The 13,329-nt window shown below is 45.8% G+C and overlaps 1 protein-coding gene across 2 annotated transcripts in view; it reads left to right on the top strand.

Moving 5' to 3' along the window:
- Positions 1–12,825, top strand: part of LOC135554027 (ATP-citrate synthase-like) — a 30,104-nt gene extending 17,279 nt beyond the window's left edge. Inside the window, exons 12-28 of one of the 2 annotated variants that reach the window (XM_064986023.1) lie at positions 588–681; positions 1,150–1,179; positions 1,911–2,052; positions 2,266–2,434; positions 2,524–2,628; positions 2,730–2,926; positions 3,019–3,100; positions 3,349–3,459; positions 3,617–3,744; positions 3,876–3,969; positions 10,097–10,251; positions 10,394–10,544; positions 10,701–10,844; positions 10,933–11,046; positions 11,142–11,224; positions 11,384–11,460; positions 11,601–12,825. In XM_064986023.1, coding sequence (XP_064842095.1) covers positions 588–681; positions 1,150–1,179; positions 1,911–2,052; positions 2,266–2,434; positions 2,524–2,628; positions 2,730–2,926; positions 3,019–3,100; positions 3,349–3,459; positions 3,617–3,744; positions 3,876–3,969; positions 10,097–10,251; positions 10,394–10,544; positions 10,701–10,844; positions 10,933–11,046; positions 11,142–11,224; positions 11,384–11,460; positions 11,601–11,695 — 1,971 coding nt within the window. In that variant the 3' untranslated portion in view covers positions 11,696–12,825. The remainder of the gene's footprint in view (positions 1–587; positions 682–1,149; positions 1,180–1,910; positions 2,053–2,265; positions 2,435–2,523; positions 2,629–2,729; positions 2,927–3,018; positions 3,101–3,348; positions 3,460–3,616; positions 3,745–3,875; positions 3,970–10,096; positions 10,252–10,393; positions 10,545–10,700; positions 10,845–10,932; positions 11,047–11,141; positions 11,225–11,383; positions 11,461–11,600) is intronic. The other variant, XM_064986024.1, reaches the window with a different exon arrangement.
- Positions 12,826–13,329: the final 504 nt, after the last annotated feature.

The following is a 13,329-nucleotide window of genomic DNA, read 5'->3' as shown; positions in this document are numbered from 1 at the left end:
GGGAGATCAGAGAGATGCGTCCGTGGTCATGCGTGTGTTTTGGGAAGGGGGCCCACTTCCATTTGATGATGGCTGATGGCAGGGCAAAAGGGGGGAAAATATGAAAGCAGCAAATACACCTGCACAGGTTCGCTAAAGTGCCAATGGTGCATTCCCCTGGAAGCCCAAATCTCACTCTAAGCACAGCTCAACTGAATGTCGTTTAGTGAATTTGAATGAATTTAAACTGTGGTAGGCCCAGCATGTAGATTGTTTTTAAAGCAGGTTCAACACGAGTCCACTGTGCCACAGACGTAGTCTGTACATGGGGCTCTACTGTGCAGCTGGCATCACTGCAGGTTTATCACACAAGGCTTCATTGTAAAGCTCGCACCATGCTACTCTCTCGCGCTCTCTCTCTCTCTCTCTCTCTGAAGGTAATGTGGTGCTGTCGCAAATAAAACATGACCGTTTTTAGGCAAGTCGTTCAAATCAAGGCTGTTCTAGGAAGGTATGTGTGCATCAGAGCTGGTGTTAACATGATTAGCTCTTCGACGGAATGTAACTCTTCCTTCTTCTGTCTTCCCTCTCTCCTCTGTCCTCTCCAGACCCCAGCCTCCAGCAGGACAGCCTCCTTCTCTGAGAACAAGGCTGGCACCGGGGCCTCTGCTGCCAAGAAGGCCAAGTCAGGGGCCCCTCCAGGTGAGTTCCTTGATGAGACCACACACACACACACACACACACACATGAAGCGTAAGAATGATGCTTCTCATGTATTTATGTAAAAGTCTTGCCACATTTTAATGGAATGCAGTTTTCCAAGCCGGGTTGGGGTCAATTCCATTTAAATTCCAGTCAGTGTACTTCCTGAATTGACATTTAAATTATCTTCAATGCTTTTTAATTAGGAAAATGTGGAATTTTGTTTATTTTCCTGAATTGAAATGGAATTGACCCCAACCCTGGTAGCAAGAGGCTTCCTTGACAGCCCCTGCTCTCATAAAATGTGAGTTTCTGTGTCCCAGCTCCCCCTGGTGGCCATCAGCCCAGCATCTGTTGTGAAAAACCTTCCCTTTCGGAGGGCATTATCTACGCAAATTCTGAATGTAATAACATTGATTATATTGTTTCTGTTTTTATTTTATTTATTTTATTGTTGTGGCGCCACAGAGCGACAGGTGTCGTCAGACAGTCCAGGAGGTAGGACATTCCCCTGTCAGACAGACTGACTAGGGGGGGCCTGGGACATGGCTCTCCTCCTAGCCCACTTGTGAAGCCCTCGAGCTGGGTCATGTGCTCCTGTCCTCTCCTCTCTCTCACGTGCCTGTGCTAGGAGTGGCTTTTATTTCTATGGTGTTGTAATGGTTCATCCATGGGGAACAACTAACACAGTGTTGACGTATAGACGACTACATTTCTGATCACATTTGTAGAGGGGAGTTTCTCCCTTAGAGGGGAGTTTCTGACATCCAGAAACATACAGTGTTAACATGTTGTTTTGGATGGTTGCGGGTTCAGCTTCTGTCTCACTAACCACTGTGGTTTCCTGTCGGTTGTGATGTCTCAGTCAGCGGCTGGCTGTCAGTGTTTGGTTCCTTCACTGTCTAGTAACTGTTTGCCCTGCCATGTGTCTTCTGTTGATGTTGTGTGCCCTGCTCTATCACACCTCTTAGCAGAGCAAGAGACTTCTTTAAAGCTCGTACCTCTCTGTAGTGAGTTAAAAGCCCATTCTCTCCTGGTGCGGTAATAAGGAGATCAAGCTATTTTTCTCCCTCTGAGTAAAGTGTGTGTGTGTGCACGCCAAACCTCTCTTCATTGTCTGAGTGACTTTGCATTTTGTAGTTAACCTTCCCCTCCATCTCTCTCTCTCCCTCCATCTTTCCTCCTTTCCCTCTCCCTTCCTCGTCCCCTGTGTGTTCCTGTCCCTGCAGTCAAGGCGTCAACTCTCTTCAGCAAGCAGACCAAGTCCATCGTGTGGGGCATGCAGACTCGGGCCGTGCAGGGCATGCTGGACTTTGACTACACCTGCTCCAGGGATGAGCCCTCTGTGTCTGCCATGGTCTACCCATTCACGTAGGTGTCTTTCTTTACTTCCCGTCTCTCGACTTCCTGTATACCACTCTAACTGCCGTGCCCCGAGACCACAGAGAGGTGTTGAAAATGACAAGCAGCGTGTGTGTGTGTGTGTGTGTGTGTGTGTGTGTGTGGTTGTGCGTTCACACGTGCTTATCTATTTGTCTGGTTCATCTTTCGATACTCAACGTTGTGACTGTCTGTGTGTTCCAGTGGGGACCACAAGCAGAAGTTCTACTGGGGCCATAAGGAGATCCTGTTGCCTGTCTATAAGAACATGGGCGATGCCATGAAGAAACACCCGGAGGTGGACGTGCTCATCAGCTTCGCCTCGCTCCGCTCTGCCTTCGACAGCACCATGGAGACCATGCAGTACCCGCAGGTTGGTAGTGCCATCCAGAGGGTGTCATCTAATGGTGAGAGAGCAGTAGATCTGACCCACTGTAATGCTTCATATCCCCACCCCTTCAGATCCACACCATCGCCATCATAGCCGAGGGCATCCCTGAAGCGCAGACCAGGAAGATCATTAAGAGGGCGGACGAGAAGGGTATCACTATCATCGGCCCGGCAACGGTAGACCCTTCTTACTCTACACCCCTCACGTACAGTATGTGAGGCCTGCTTTTAAAGGTGTAGAGTGTCTTATCTAACTCTGTGTGTGCGCCCTTGGCCAGGTTGGAGGGATCAAGCCTGGCTGTTTTAAGATCGGCAACACCGGGGGCATGCTGGATAACATCCTGGCCTCTAAGCTGTACCGTCCAGGCAGTGTGGCCTACGTGTCCCGCTCTGGAGGCATGTCCAACGAGCTTAACAACATCATCTCCCGCACCACCGACGGAGTCTACGAGGGAGTGGCCATTGGAGGAGACCGGTAAGAGTGTGGCTGTGTGTGTGTGAATGGGGTGGATAAGATTACTGATGTATGTCTGTGTGTGTATAATTAATGCTTATTCTTTTCATTAGATACCCAGGCTCAATCTACACAGACCATGTGCTGAGGTACCAGGACACCCCAGGGGTAGAGATGATCGTAATGCTGGGAGAGGTGAGGATTTGAAAGACACACACACACACACACACGTCTACATCATTGCTGCTAATGGCCCCCTCCACTGAGTATAAACTAACCATAGAAAAATAAAGCTGATCCTTTTAACACAATTAATTTATTTTCATCAAGCATAGCTAATTATTGTTGACATCTATGACCAGACTAATTCCATGCTTGGATACTCGCCTCTGCAAGTGTGTGTGTGGACTTCCTTTTAAAAGCACTGTTGGTCTCCCTTCTAGATTGGCGGCACAGAGGAGTATACGATCTGCCAGGGCATCAAGTCAGGCAGGATCACCAAGCCTGTGGTGAGCTGGTGCATCGGGACCTGTGCCACCATGTTCTCCTCAGAGGTGAGTGTGATGTGCAGCGGGAAGCTTTTGGGATGGAGGAGTTAAAGGTCAATGGATTGATATCACAGAGACTTACAGGGTAGTCATACTGGAAGAAAGGGTCTGGTTATGGGATTGATGACGGTTTCCTATGATGTCACCTGTCTGTCTCCTGTAGGTCCAGTTTGGTCATGCTGGAGCGTGTGCCAACCAGGCCTCGGAGACAGCCGTGGCCAAGAACCTGGCTCTGAAGGAGGCCGGAGCCTTCGTACCCAAGAGCTTTGACGAGCTGGGAGATGTCATCAAGTCAGTGCAGAAAATCACATACTTATATGATTTCGAAAATCATACATCCAGGCCACAACGTAAAATTTACCTTTTTAATAAATGTACAAAAGCACTGTTGTGAAATTGAAGTTTCCCACCTTCATGTACAGATCAGTGTATGACGACCTCGTTGGCAAAGGAGTCATCATTCCAGCTATGGAGGTGCCCCCTCCCACGGTGCCAATGGACTACTCTTGGGCCCGGGTGAGTAATCACAACCAGTCAGTGCCACGCTGGCTCATGTCTCCTCAATCAATCCCATCAATCAAATGTATTTATGAAGGCCTGTTAACATCAGCCGATGTCACAACGTGCTGTACAGAAACCCAGCCAAAAACCCCAAATTGCAAGCAATGCCGATGTAGAAGTACGGTGGCTAGAAAAAACTCCCTAGAAAGGCAGGAGCCGAGGAAGAAACCTAGAGAGGAACCAGGCTCTGAGGGGTGGCCAGTCCTCTTCTGGCTGTGCCGGGTGGAGATTATAATAGAACATGACCAGGATGTTCAAACGTTCATAGATGACCAGCAAAATCAAATACAATTTTATTAGTCACGTGCGCCAAATACAACAGGTGTAGTCGACCTTACAGTGAAATGCTGAATACAACAGGTGTAGTCGACCTTACAGTGATATGCTGAATACAACAGGTGTAGTCGACCTTACAGTGAAATGCTGAATACAACAGGTGTAGTAGACCTTTACAGTGTAATGCTGAATACAACAGGTGTAGTAGACCTTACAGTGAAATGCTGAATACAACAGGTGTAGTAGACCTTACAGTGAAATGCTGAATACAACAGGTGTAGTAGACCTTACAGTGAAATGCTGAATACAACAGGTGTAGTAGACCTTACAGTGAGGTGCTGAATACAACAGGTGTTGTCGACCTTACAGTAAAATGCTGAGTACAACAGGTGTAGTAGACCTTACAGTGAAATGCTGAGTACAACAGGTGTAGTAGACCTTACAGTGAAATGCTGAGTACAACAGGTGTAGTAGACCTTACAGTGAAATGCTGAATACAACAGGTGTAGTAGACCTTACAGTGAAATGTTTACTACAACAGGTGTAGTCGACCTTACAGTGAAATGCTGAATACAACAGGTGTAGTAGACCTTACAGTGAAATGCTGAATACAACAGGTGTAGTCGACCTTACAGTGAAATGCTGAATACAACAGGTGTAGTCGACCTTACAGTGAAATGCTGAATACAACAGGTGTAGTCGACCTTACAGTGAAATGCTGAATACAACAGGTGTAGTCGACCTTACAGTGAAATGCTGAATACAACAGGTGTAGTCGACCTTACAGTGAAATGCTGAATACAACAGGTGTAGTCGACCTTACAGTGAAATGCTGAATACAACAGGTGTAGTCGACCTTACAGTGAAATGCTGAAGACAACAGGTGTAGTCGACCTTACAGTGAAATGCTGAATACAACAGGTGTAGTCGACCTTACAGTGAAATGCTTACTTACGAGCACCTAACCAACAGTGCAGTTTCAAGAGTAGGAGATAAAAGCAACAAGTAATTAAAGAGCAGCAGTAAAAGCTAACAATATATACAGGGGGGTGCCGGTACAGAGTCAATGTGTAGGGGCACCGGTTCGTTGAGGTAGTATGTATGTACATGTAGGTAGAGTTAATTAAAGTGACTATGCATAGAGTGGCAGTGGTGTGGGGAGGGGGGGGGGGCAAATGCAAATAGTCTGGTTAGCCATTTGACTAGATGTTCAGGAGTCTTATGGCTTGGGGGTTGAAGATGTTTAGAAGCCCCTTGGACCTAGATTTGGCACTCCGGTACCGCTTGCCGTGTGGTAGCAGAGAGAACAGTCTATGACTAGGGTGGCTGGAGTCTTTGACAATTCTTAGGGCCTTCCTCTGACACCGCCCTGGTTTGGAAGTCCGGGATGGCAGGAAGCTTGGCCACAGTGATGTACTGGGCCGTTCGCACTTCCCTCTGTAGTACCTTGCGGTCGGAGGCGGCTCAGTTGCCGTACAAGGAAGTGATGCAACCAGTCAGAATGCTTTCGATGGTGCAGCTGTAGAACCTTTTGAGGATTTGAGGACCCATGCCAAATCTGGGTCAGATAATAATAATCACAGTGGTTGTAGAGAGTGCAACAGGTCAGCACCTCGGGAGTAAATTGTCAGTTGGCTTTTCATAGCCGATCATTCAGAGTTAGAGAGAGAGATCAATTTATTCACTTCACACAGGCAAAATACTCCAGATATAACATACTGACACTAGCAAACTATTGCAGCATAAATACTGGAGGCTGAGACAGGAGGGGTCAGGAGACACTGTGGCCCCATCCGACGATACCCCCGGACAGGGCCAAACAGGCAGGGTATAACCACACCCACTTTGCCAAAGCACAGCCCCATACCACTAGATGGATATCTTCAACCACCAGCCTGCTACCCTGAGACAAGGCCGAGTATAGCCCACAAAGATCTCCCCCACGGCACAAACCAGCACCGGAAGATCACGTCAGTGACTCAGGTGACACACCCCGCCTAAGGATGGCATGGAAGAGCACCAGTAAGCCAGAGACTCAGCCCCCGTAATAGGGTTAGAGGCAGAGAATCCCAGTGGAGAGAGGGTAACCGGCCAGGCAGAGATGGTGGTTCGTCGCTCCAGTGCCTTTCCGTTCACCTTCATACCCCTGGGCCTGACTACACTCAATCATAGGGCCTACTGAAGAGATGAGTCCTCAATAAAGACTTAACGGTCAAGACCGTGTCTGCGTCTCTCACATGGGTAGGCAGACCATTCCATAAAAATGGAGCTCTATAGGAGAACCCTGCCTCCAGCTATTTGCTTAGAAATTCTAGGGACAGTAAGGAGGCCTGCGTCTTGTGACCATAGCGTACGTGTAGGTATGTACGGCAGGACCAAATCAGTGAGATAGGTAGGAGCAAGCCCATGTAATGCTTTGTAGGTTAGCAGTAAAACCTTGAAATCAGCAATAGCCTTAACAGGAAGCCAGTGTAGAGAGCCAAGCACTGGAGTAATATGATCACATTTTTTCTAGTCAGGATTCTAGCAGCCGTGTTTAGCACTAACTGAAGTTTATTTAGTGCTTTATCCAGGTAGCCGGAAAGTAGAGCATTGCAGAAGTCTAATTTAGAAGTGACAAAAGCATGGATACATTTTTCTGCTTCATTTTTGGACAAAGTTTATGATATTTGCAATGTTACGTAGATGGAAAAAAGCTGTCCTTGAAATATTCTTGATATGTTCGTCAAAAGAGAGATCAGGCTCCAGAGTAACGCAGAGGTCTTTCAATTTTATTTGAGATGACTGTACATCCATCAAGATTAATTGTCAGATCCAACAGAAGATCTCTTTGTTTCTTGGGACCAAGAACAAGCATCTCTGTTTTGTCCAAGTTTAAAAGTAAAACATTTGCCGCCATCCACTTAGTCGAAGTTTACATACACCTTAGCCAAATTGTTGCCCATTTCTCTTGACAGAGCTGATGTAACTGAGTCAGGTTTGTAGGCCTCCTTGCTCGCACATGCTTTTTCAGTTCTGCCCACAGATTTTCTATAGGATTGAGGTCAGGGCTTTGTGATGGCCACTCCAATACCTTGACTTTGTTGTCCTTAAGCCATTTTGCCACAACTTTGGAAGTATGCTAGGGGTCATTGTCTATTTGGAAGACCCATTTGCGACCAAGCTTTAACTTCCTGACTGATGTCTTGATGTTGCTTCAATATATCCACATCATTTTCCATCCTCATGATGCCATCTATTTTGTGATGTGCAACAGTCCCACCTGCAGCAAAGCACCCCCACAACATGATGCTGTCACCTCCGTACTTCACAGTTGGGATTATGTTCTTCGGCTTGCAAGCCTCCCCCTTTTTCCTTCAAACATAACGATGGTAATTATTGCCAAACAGTTCTATGATTGTTTCATCTGACCAGAGGACATTTCTCCAAAAAGTACGATATTTGTCCCCATGTGCAGTTGCAAACCGTAGTCTGGCTTTTTTATGGTGGTTTTAGAGCAGTGGTTTCTTCCTTCCTGAGCGGCCTTTCAGGTTATGTCGATATAGGACTTGTTTTACTGTGGATATAGATACTTTTGTACCTGTTTCCTCCAGCATCTTCACAAGGTCCTTTGCTGTTGTTCTGGGATTGATTTGCACTTTTTGCACCAAAGTACGTTAATCTCCAGGAGACAGAACGTGTCTCCTTCCTGAGCGATATGATGGCTGCGTGGTCCCATGGTGTTTATACTTGCGTACTATTGTTTGTACAGATGAGCGTGGTACCTTCAGGCGTTTGGAAATTGCTCCCAAGGATGAATCAGACTTGTGGAGGTCTATGATTTTTTTTTTTGAGGTCTTGGCTGATTTCTTTTGATTTTCCCATGATGTCAAGCAAAGAGGCACTGAGTTTGAAGGTAGGCCTTGAAGTATATCCACAGGTACACCTCCAATTAACTCAAATGATGTCAATTAGCCTATCAGAAGCTTCTAAAGCCATGACATCATTTTCTGGAATTTTCCAAGCTGTTTAATGGCACCGTCAACTTAGTGTATGTAAACTTCTGACCCACTGGAATTGTGATACAGGGAATTATAAGTGAAATAATCTGTCTGTAAACAATTGTTGGGAAAATTACTTGTGTCATGCACAAAGTAGATGTCCTAATCAACTTGCTAAAAGTATAGATTGTTAACAAGAAATTTGTGGAGTTGTTAAAAAACAAGTTTTAATGACTCCAACTTAAGTGTATGTAATCTTTCGACTTCAAATGTATGTCTGAAACAAAGGCTTCCAGGGTGGCAATTTTGGGGCTTCGCCATGTTTCATCAAAATATACAGCTGTGTATAGTCCACATAGCAGTGAAAGTTAACATTGTTTCCGAATGACATCACCAAGAGGTAAAATATATAGTGAAACAATCAGTGGTCCTAAAACGGAACCTTGAGGAACACCGACATGTACAGTTGATTTGTCAGAAGACAAACCCTTCACAGAGACAAACTAATATCTTTCCGACAGATAAGATTTAAACCAGGCCAGAACTTGTCCGTGTAGACCAATTTGGGTTTCCAATCTCTCCAAAAGAATGTGGTGATCGATAGGGTCCAGTATGCAGCTTGAAGGTTTAGAGGCCGAGACTATTTTCATCAATGTGTCAAGTGATATAGTATTAACTAACTTGAGTGTCTCCCTTTGATCTGAGGTCCTGGCAGTGTTGTGCAGACTCAGGACAACTGCACTATGGATAAATACACAGATTTAAAAAGTCTGTAATTTGCTTTCTAATGATCATGAACTTTTTGTCAAAGAAGTTAATTAATTTATCACTGCTGAAGTGAAAGCCATCCTCTCTTGTAGAATGCTGCCTTTTAGTTCTCTTTGCGATTGTATCAAAAATAAATTTGGGATTGTTCTTATTCTTCTCAATTAAGTTGGAAAAATAGGATGATCGAGCAGCAGTGCGGGCTCTTCGATACTGCACGGTACTGTCTTTCCAGGCTTGTCAGAAGACTTCCAGTTTGGTGTAGAGCCAATTCTGTTCCAATTTTCTGGAAGCTTTCTTCAGAGCTCGAGTATTTTCTGAAAACCAGGGAGCTAGTTCCTTATGATGAATGTTTTTTGTTTTTAGGGGTGCGACTGCATCTAGGGTATTACGCAAGGTTACATTTAGTTCCTCAGTTAGTTGGTTAACCAATTTTTGTACTCTGACATCCTTGGGTAGGAGGAGGTAGTCTGGAAGGGTATCTAGGAATCTTTGGGTTGTCCAAGAATTTATAGCATGACTTTTGATGATCCTTGTTTGGGGTCTGAGCAGATTGTTTTTTGCGATTGCAACCATAATAAAATGATGGTCTGATAGTCCAGGATTATGAGGAAAAACATTAAGATTCACAATATTTATTCCACGGGACAAAACTAGGTCCAGAGTATGACTGTGGCAGTGAGTAGGTCCGGAGACATGTTGGACAAAAACCACTGTGCTGATGATGGCCCCGAAAGCCCTTTTGGAGTGGTTCTGTGGACTTTGCCATGTGAATATAAAGTCACCAAAAATTAGAATCTTATCTGCCATGACTACAATGTCTGATAGGAACTCAGTGAGGAGCACTCTATATGGCCTAGGAGGCCTGTAAAAAGTAGCTATGAGTTAGTGCTGAATCAGGATCTCTTATTGGCTCTGGACAATGCTATTTACTTCCATATAAGGCAAACTTCACGAACCGCATCAGACTGTGTTAAACTGAAACAGATGGAGAGCAATGGGAGGGTGTGGTGACTCTATCTCCCTCCCTTTCCCCCTCTCTCTATCCCTCTGTGCTGTAGGAGCTGGGTCTGATCCGTAAGCCAGCCTCCTTTATGACCAGTATCTGTGATGAGAGGGGCCAGGAGCTCATCTACGCTGGAATGCCCATCACTGAGGTGTTCAAGTCGGAGATGGGCCTGGGAGGAACCCTGGGACTGCTCTGGTTCCAGAGGAGGTACGCTTCTGTCTCCCAAAACATGAAACCGGGAAACAGTCAATAATACAAATACTGCCATTGTTCACATAAAACATTAAACATACACTGTCATAATTGAATTTGATTCCAATTCTGTGTCCTCCCTCCTCCTTGCCCCAAGGCTGCCCAGTTATGCTGCCAAGTTCATTGAGATGTGTCTGATGGTGACTGCTGACCATGGTCCTGCCGTCTCCGGTGCCCACAACACCATCGTCTGTGCCCGTGCTGGCAAAGACCTCATCTCTAGCCTCACCTCTGGCCTGCTCACCATCGTACGACCATAGTCAAGTCAACCTCGACATTCTTAGAGGCCCACTCAAACCAGCAGAGTAGCCTCTTCTGAAGACAATGCCTCTGTTTCAATAATTAATTAATTGAGCTTTGGTAGTGTCTCTTTGAGTGTTTCTTTTTGTGTGTGTGATTTCCAGGGGGACCGGTTCGGAGGGGCCCTGGACGCTGCAGCCAAGCAGTTCAGCAAGGCGTTTGACAGCGGCATGCTGCCCATGGAGTTTGTCAATAAGATGAAGAAGGAGGGCAACCTGATCATGGGCATCGGACACCGGGTCAAGTCGGTGAGCACCGTCCCTGTGTCTGTTTGGATGTCATGTGTCTTTCATATTTTTTACTGTGTGTGTGTGTGTGTGTGTGCGTGCGCTTCAGATCAACAACCCAGACATGCGGGTGCAGATCCTGAAGGACTTTGTGAAGAAGAACTTCCCCTCCACCCAGCTGTTGGACTACGCCATGGATGTAGAGAAGATCACCACCGCCAAGGTACTAACCCTGTCATCCTCTCCTGCACCCTGGATCACCCCACGGGGATCATCTGTTCTAAACCATGTCTTCTCCTCTCTCTGCTGCGGTTTCAGAAACCCAACCTGATCCTGAATGTGGACGGTTTCATCGGAGTAGCCTTTGTGGACCTGCTCAGGAACTGTGGTGGATTTACACGGTAAATCCTATGCTATTTAACTCCAGTCAATGACATTCTACACAATGCAACTATACTACTGTGTCTGGGTCATCCGGCTGTCCTTTTTGTTGGCCTTCGCCTACATTCAGTGTTGCATCAACTCATCATTGCCCTCTGGTGTTTTGTCTTCTCCCTCAGGGACGAGGCTGATGAGTTTGTGGAGATCGGAGCGCTGAATGGAATCTTCGTCCTGGGGCGGAGCATGGGCTTCATCGGTGAGTTGGGGGTCAGGGGTCATGACCCTGATGAGTTTGACCCTTAGAAATGGTCATGGGAAAGGGGCTATGGTGTAAGGAGCGGAGGATACGCAATATGATATTGCTAAAATTGGAACCTGATTCTACTTCTCCCTCAGGACACTACCTGGATCAGAAGAGGCTGAAACAGGGTCTGTACCGTCACCCTTGGGACGACATCTCCTACGTTCTCCCCGAACACATGTCCATGTAACCACGGAAACCAGGCCATGGACCCCCCCTCCCTCCCCCCAGTTACCCCACCACTGTACCCTAACCTCCACCCCCACCTGTGCTGTGTTCGGTCAGCCCCAAGTGGTGGGAGAGCAACAATGTGGACTGATATTATTATAGATGTGTCTTTGCAACAGTAATAAGGACAACCCTTTTTAAATGAATACAGTTTCAGTTTTTAACAATCAGTTGGCTGATCAAACATGCTGCAACCCCGTTAATAATAGCAAGGCCTGCAAAACTGTGAAGCCGCTCTCAGACTGTGTGTGTGTCTGCTAGAGAGATCAAGCAAGCTGCAGAGAGTGTGAAAAGAGGCTCATTCGTTGGTTGACCCTTAATAGTGTGGGAGTGCAGTTAATGCAATTCTCTTCCCAAGATTACCAGTAGGGATACAGATGATTGTCTTCCTATTTACTGCCAATACTACTACTACTACTACTACTACAACTTCTATACTACACCTATGCCTACAGTGAAGTACGTTGATGAGACGATATCCCACTATCACCTCCTCTCCGTGAACCAAGCATGTGTCTGTGTATCACAGACTTCCTGTGTGTCGCTGTGCAGTTCTCTTAAGTGTGTCGGTGCCATATTAAAATCATACGCTTTCTATCCGGGGTGAGCCGTAGTGCAATAATACTAGCTACTGCTTTACAGTTATATAGATTATAACTTTATTTATGTATAGATGTTTTAACAGCCGAGTAAATAAATGTAATAGATAGTATTAGCATACATTTTTGATGTACTGTAAATGCCCACGAAACTGTTGTGTTTAGACCGTAAGATATGCAGCTGACCGAGCACATTGGGCTGTAAATACAGTGAAAAGCTCCTCCTGTGTCCCAAACAGGACGTGTCCAGTATGGCAAAGGTACCATAGAATGCAGCATTATTTATCTGAACGTTACTAGCTAGACTAGCTCCATTGTGACCGGCTATTTCTCGTAAGATGTGTCTATCTGCCTGTACTATTTGTGTTGTCATGTCAACACAATTTGTTTGATTTAATGCGATTAGTGAACTGAACGTGCCTCTGTAGAGATGTTGTAATATATTTTCAAAACGTTGTGACTGAGTATATTAAAGGTGACCCATTGGAACACAGCTCTGTCTGGTTTTTCCGGTGTCGCGGATCATAAAATAAATGTGCTGTAATTGTTTCACTGTGTCATGCTCCATCCATCAGTTTATGAAAACATTGGTTTTAAAACAGATACATTTATGATATAATATCCAATAACAACAGAGGATGTAGTGGCCTACTAGGAGCTATCTTCGTTTTCTCAAACAGCCAGTGCATATGAGGGTCTACGAGACGACTTTAGAGCTCATTCTTCAGTCCACCTGTTCTATGCTCCGGGGGTGTCATTTCTGTACATTCATGGCAAAGTGATTCTATTCACTTATGTAACGGAGCGGGACTATGTATTGACCGTGCCCTTGTATGAAACAACATCCATGTGTAGCTTCCATTCAGGTCATTCAAAGACACCCACTCAGAGAAAGTTAATTGATGATACCCTGCTTCTGCAGAGAAAGCGGAGGTTGAAGAAGCACAAAAGCTTCTCCTGTCAGCCACAAGTGAGTGGGAGGGGCTTTACGTCACAC

The sequence above is a fragment of the Oncorhynchus masou genome, chromosome 14 (genome assembly GCF_036934945.1).
Source record: "Oncorhynchus masou masou isolate Uvic2021 chromosome 14, UVic_Omas_1.1, whole genome shotgun sequence".
Lineage (NCBI taxonomy): Eukaryota > Metazoa > Chordata > Actinopteri > Salmoniformes > Salmonidae > Oncorhynchus > Oncorhynchus masou.
The sequence above is the reverse complement of the archived record's forward strand: the minus strand, read 5'-3'. Positions and strand labels throughout refer to the sequence as shown.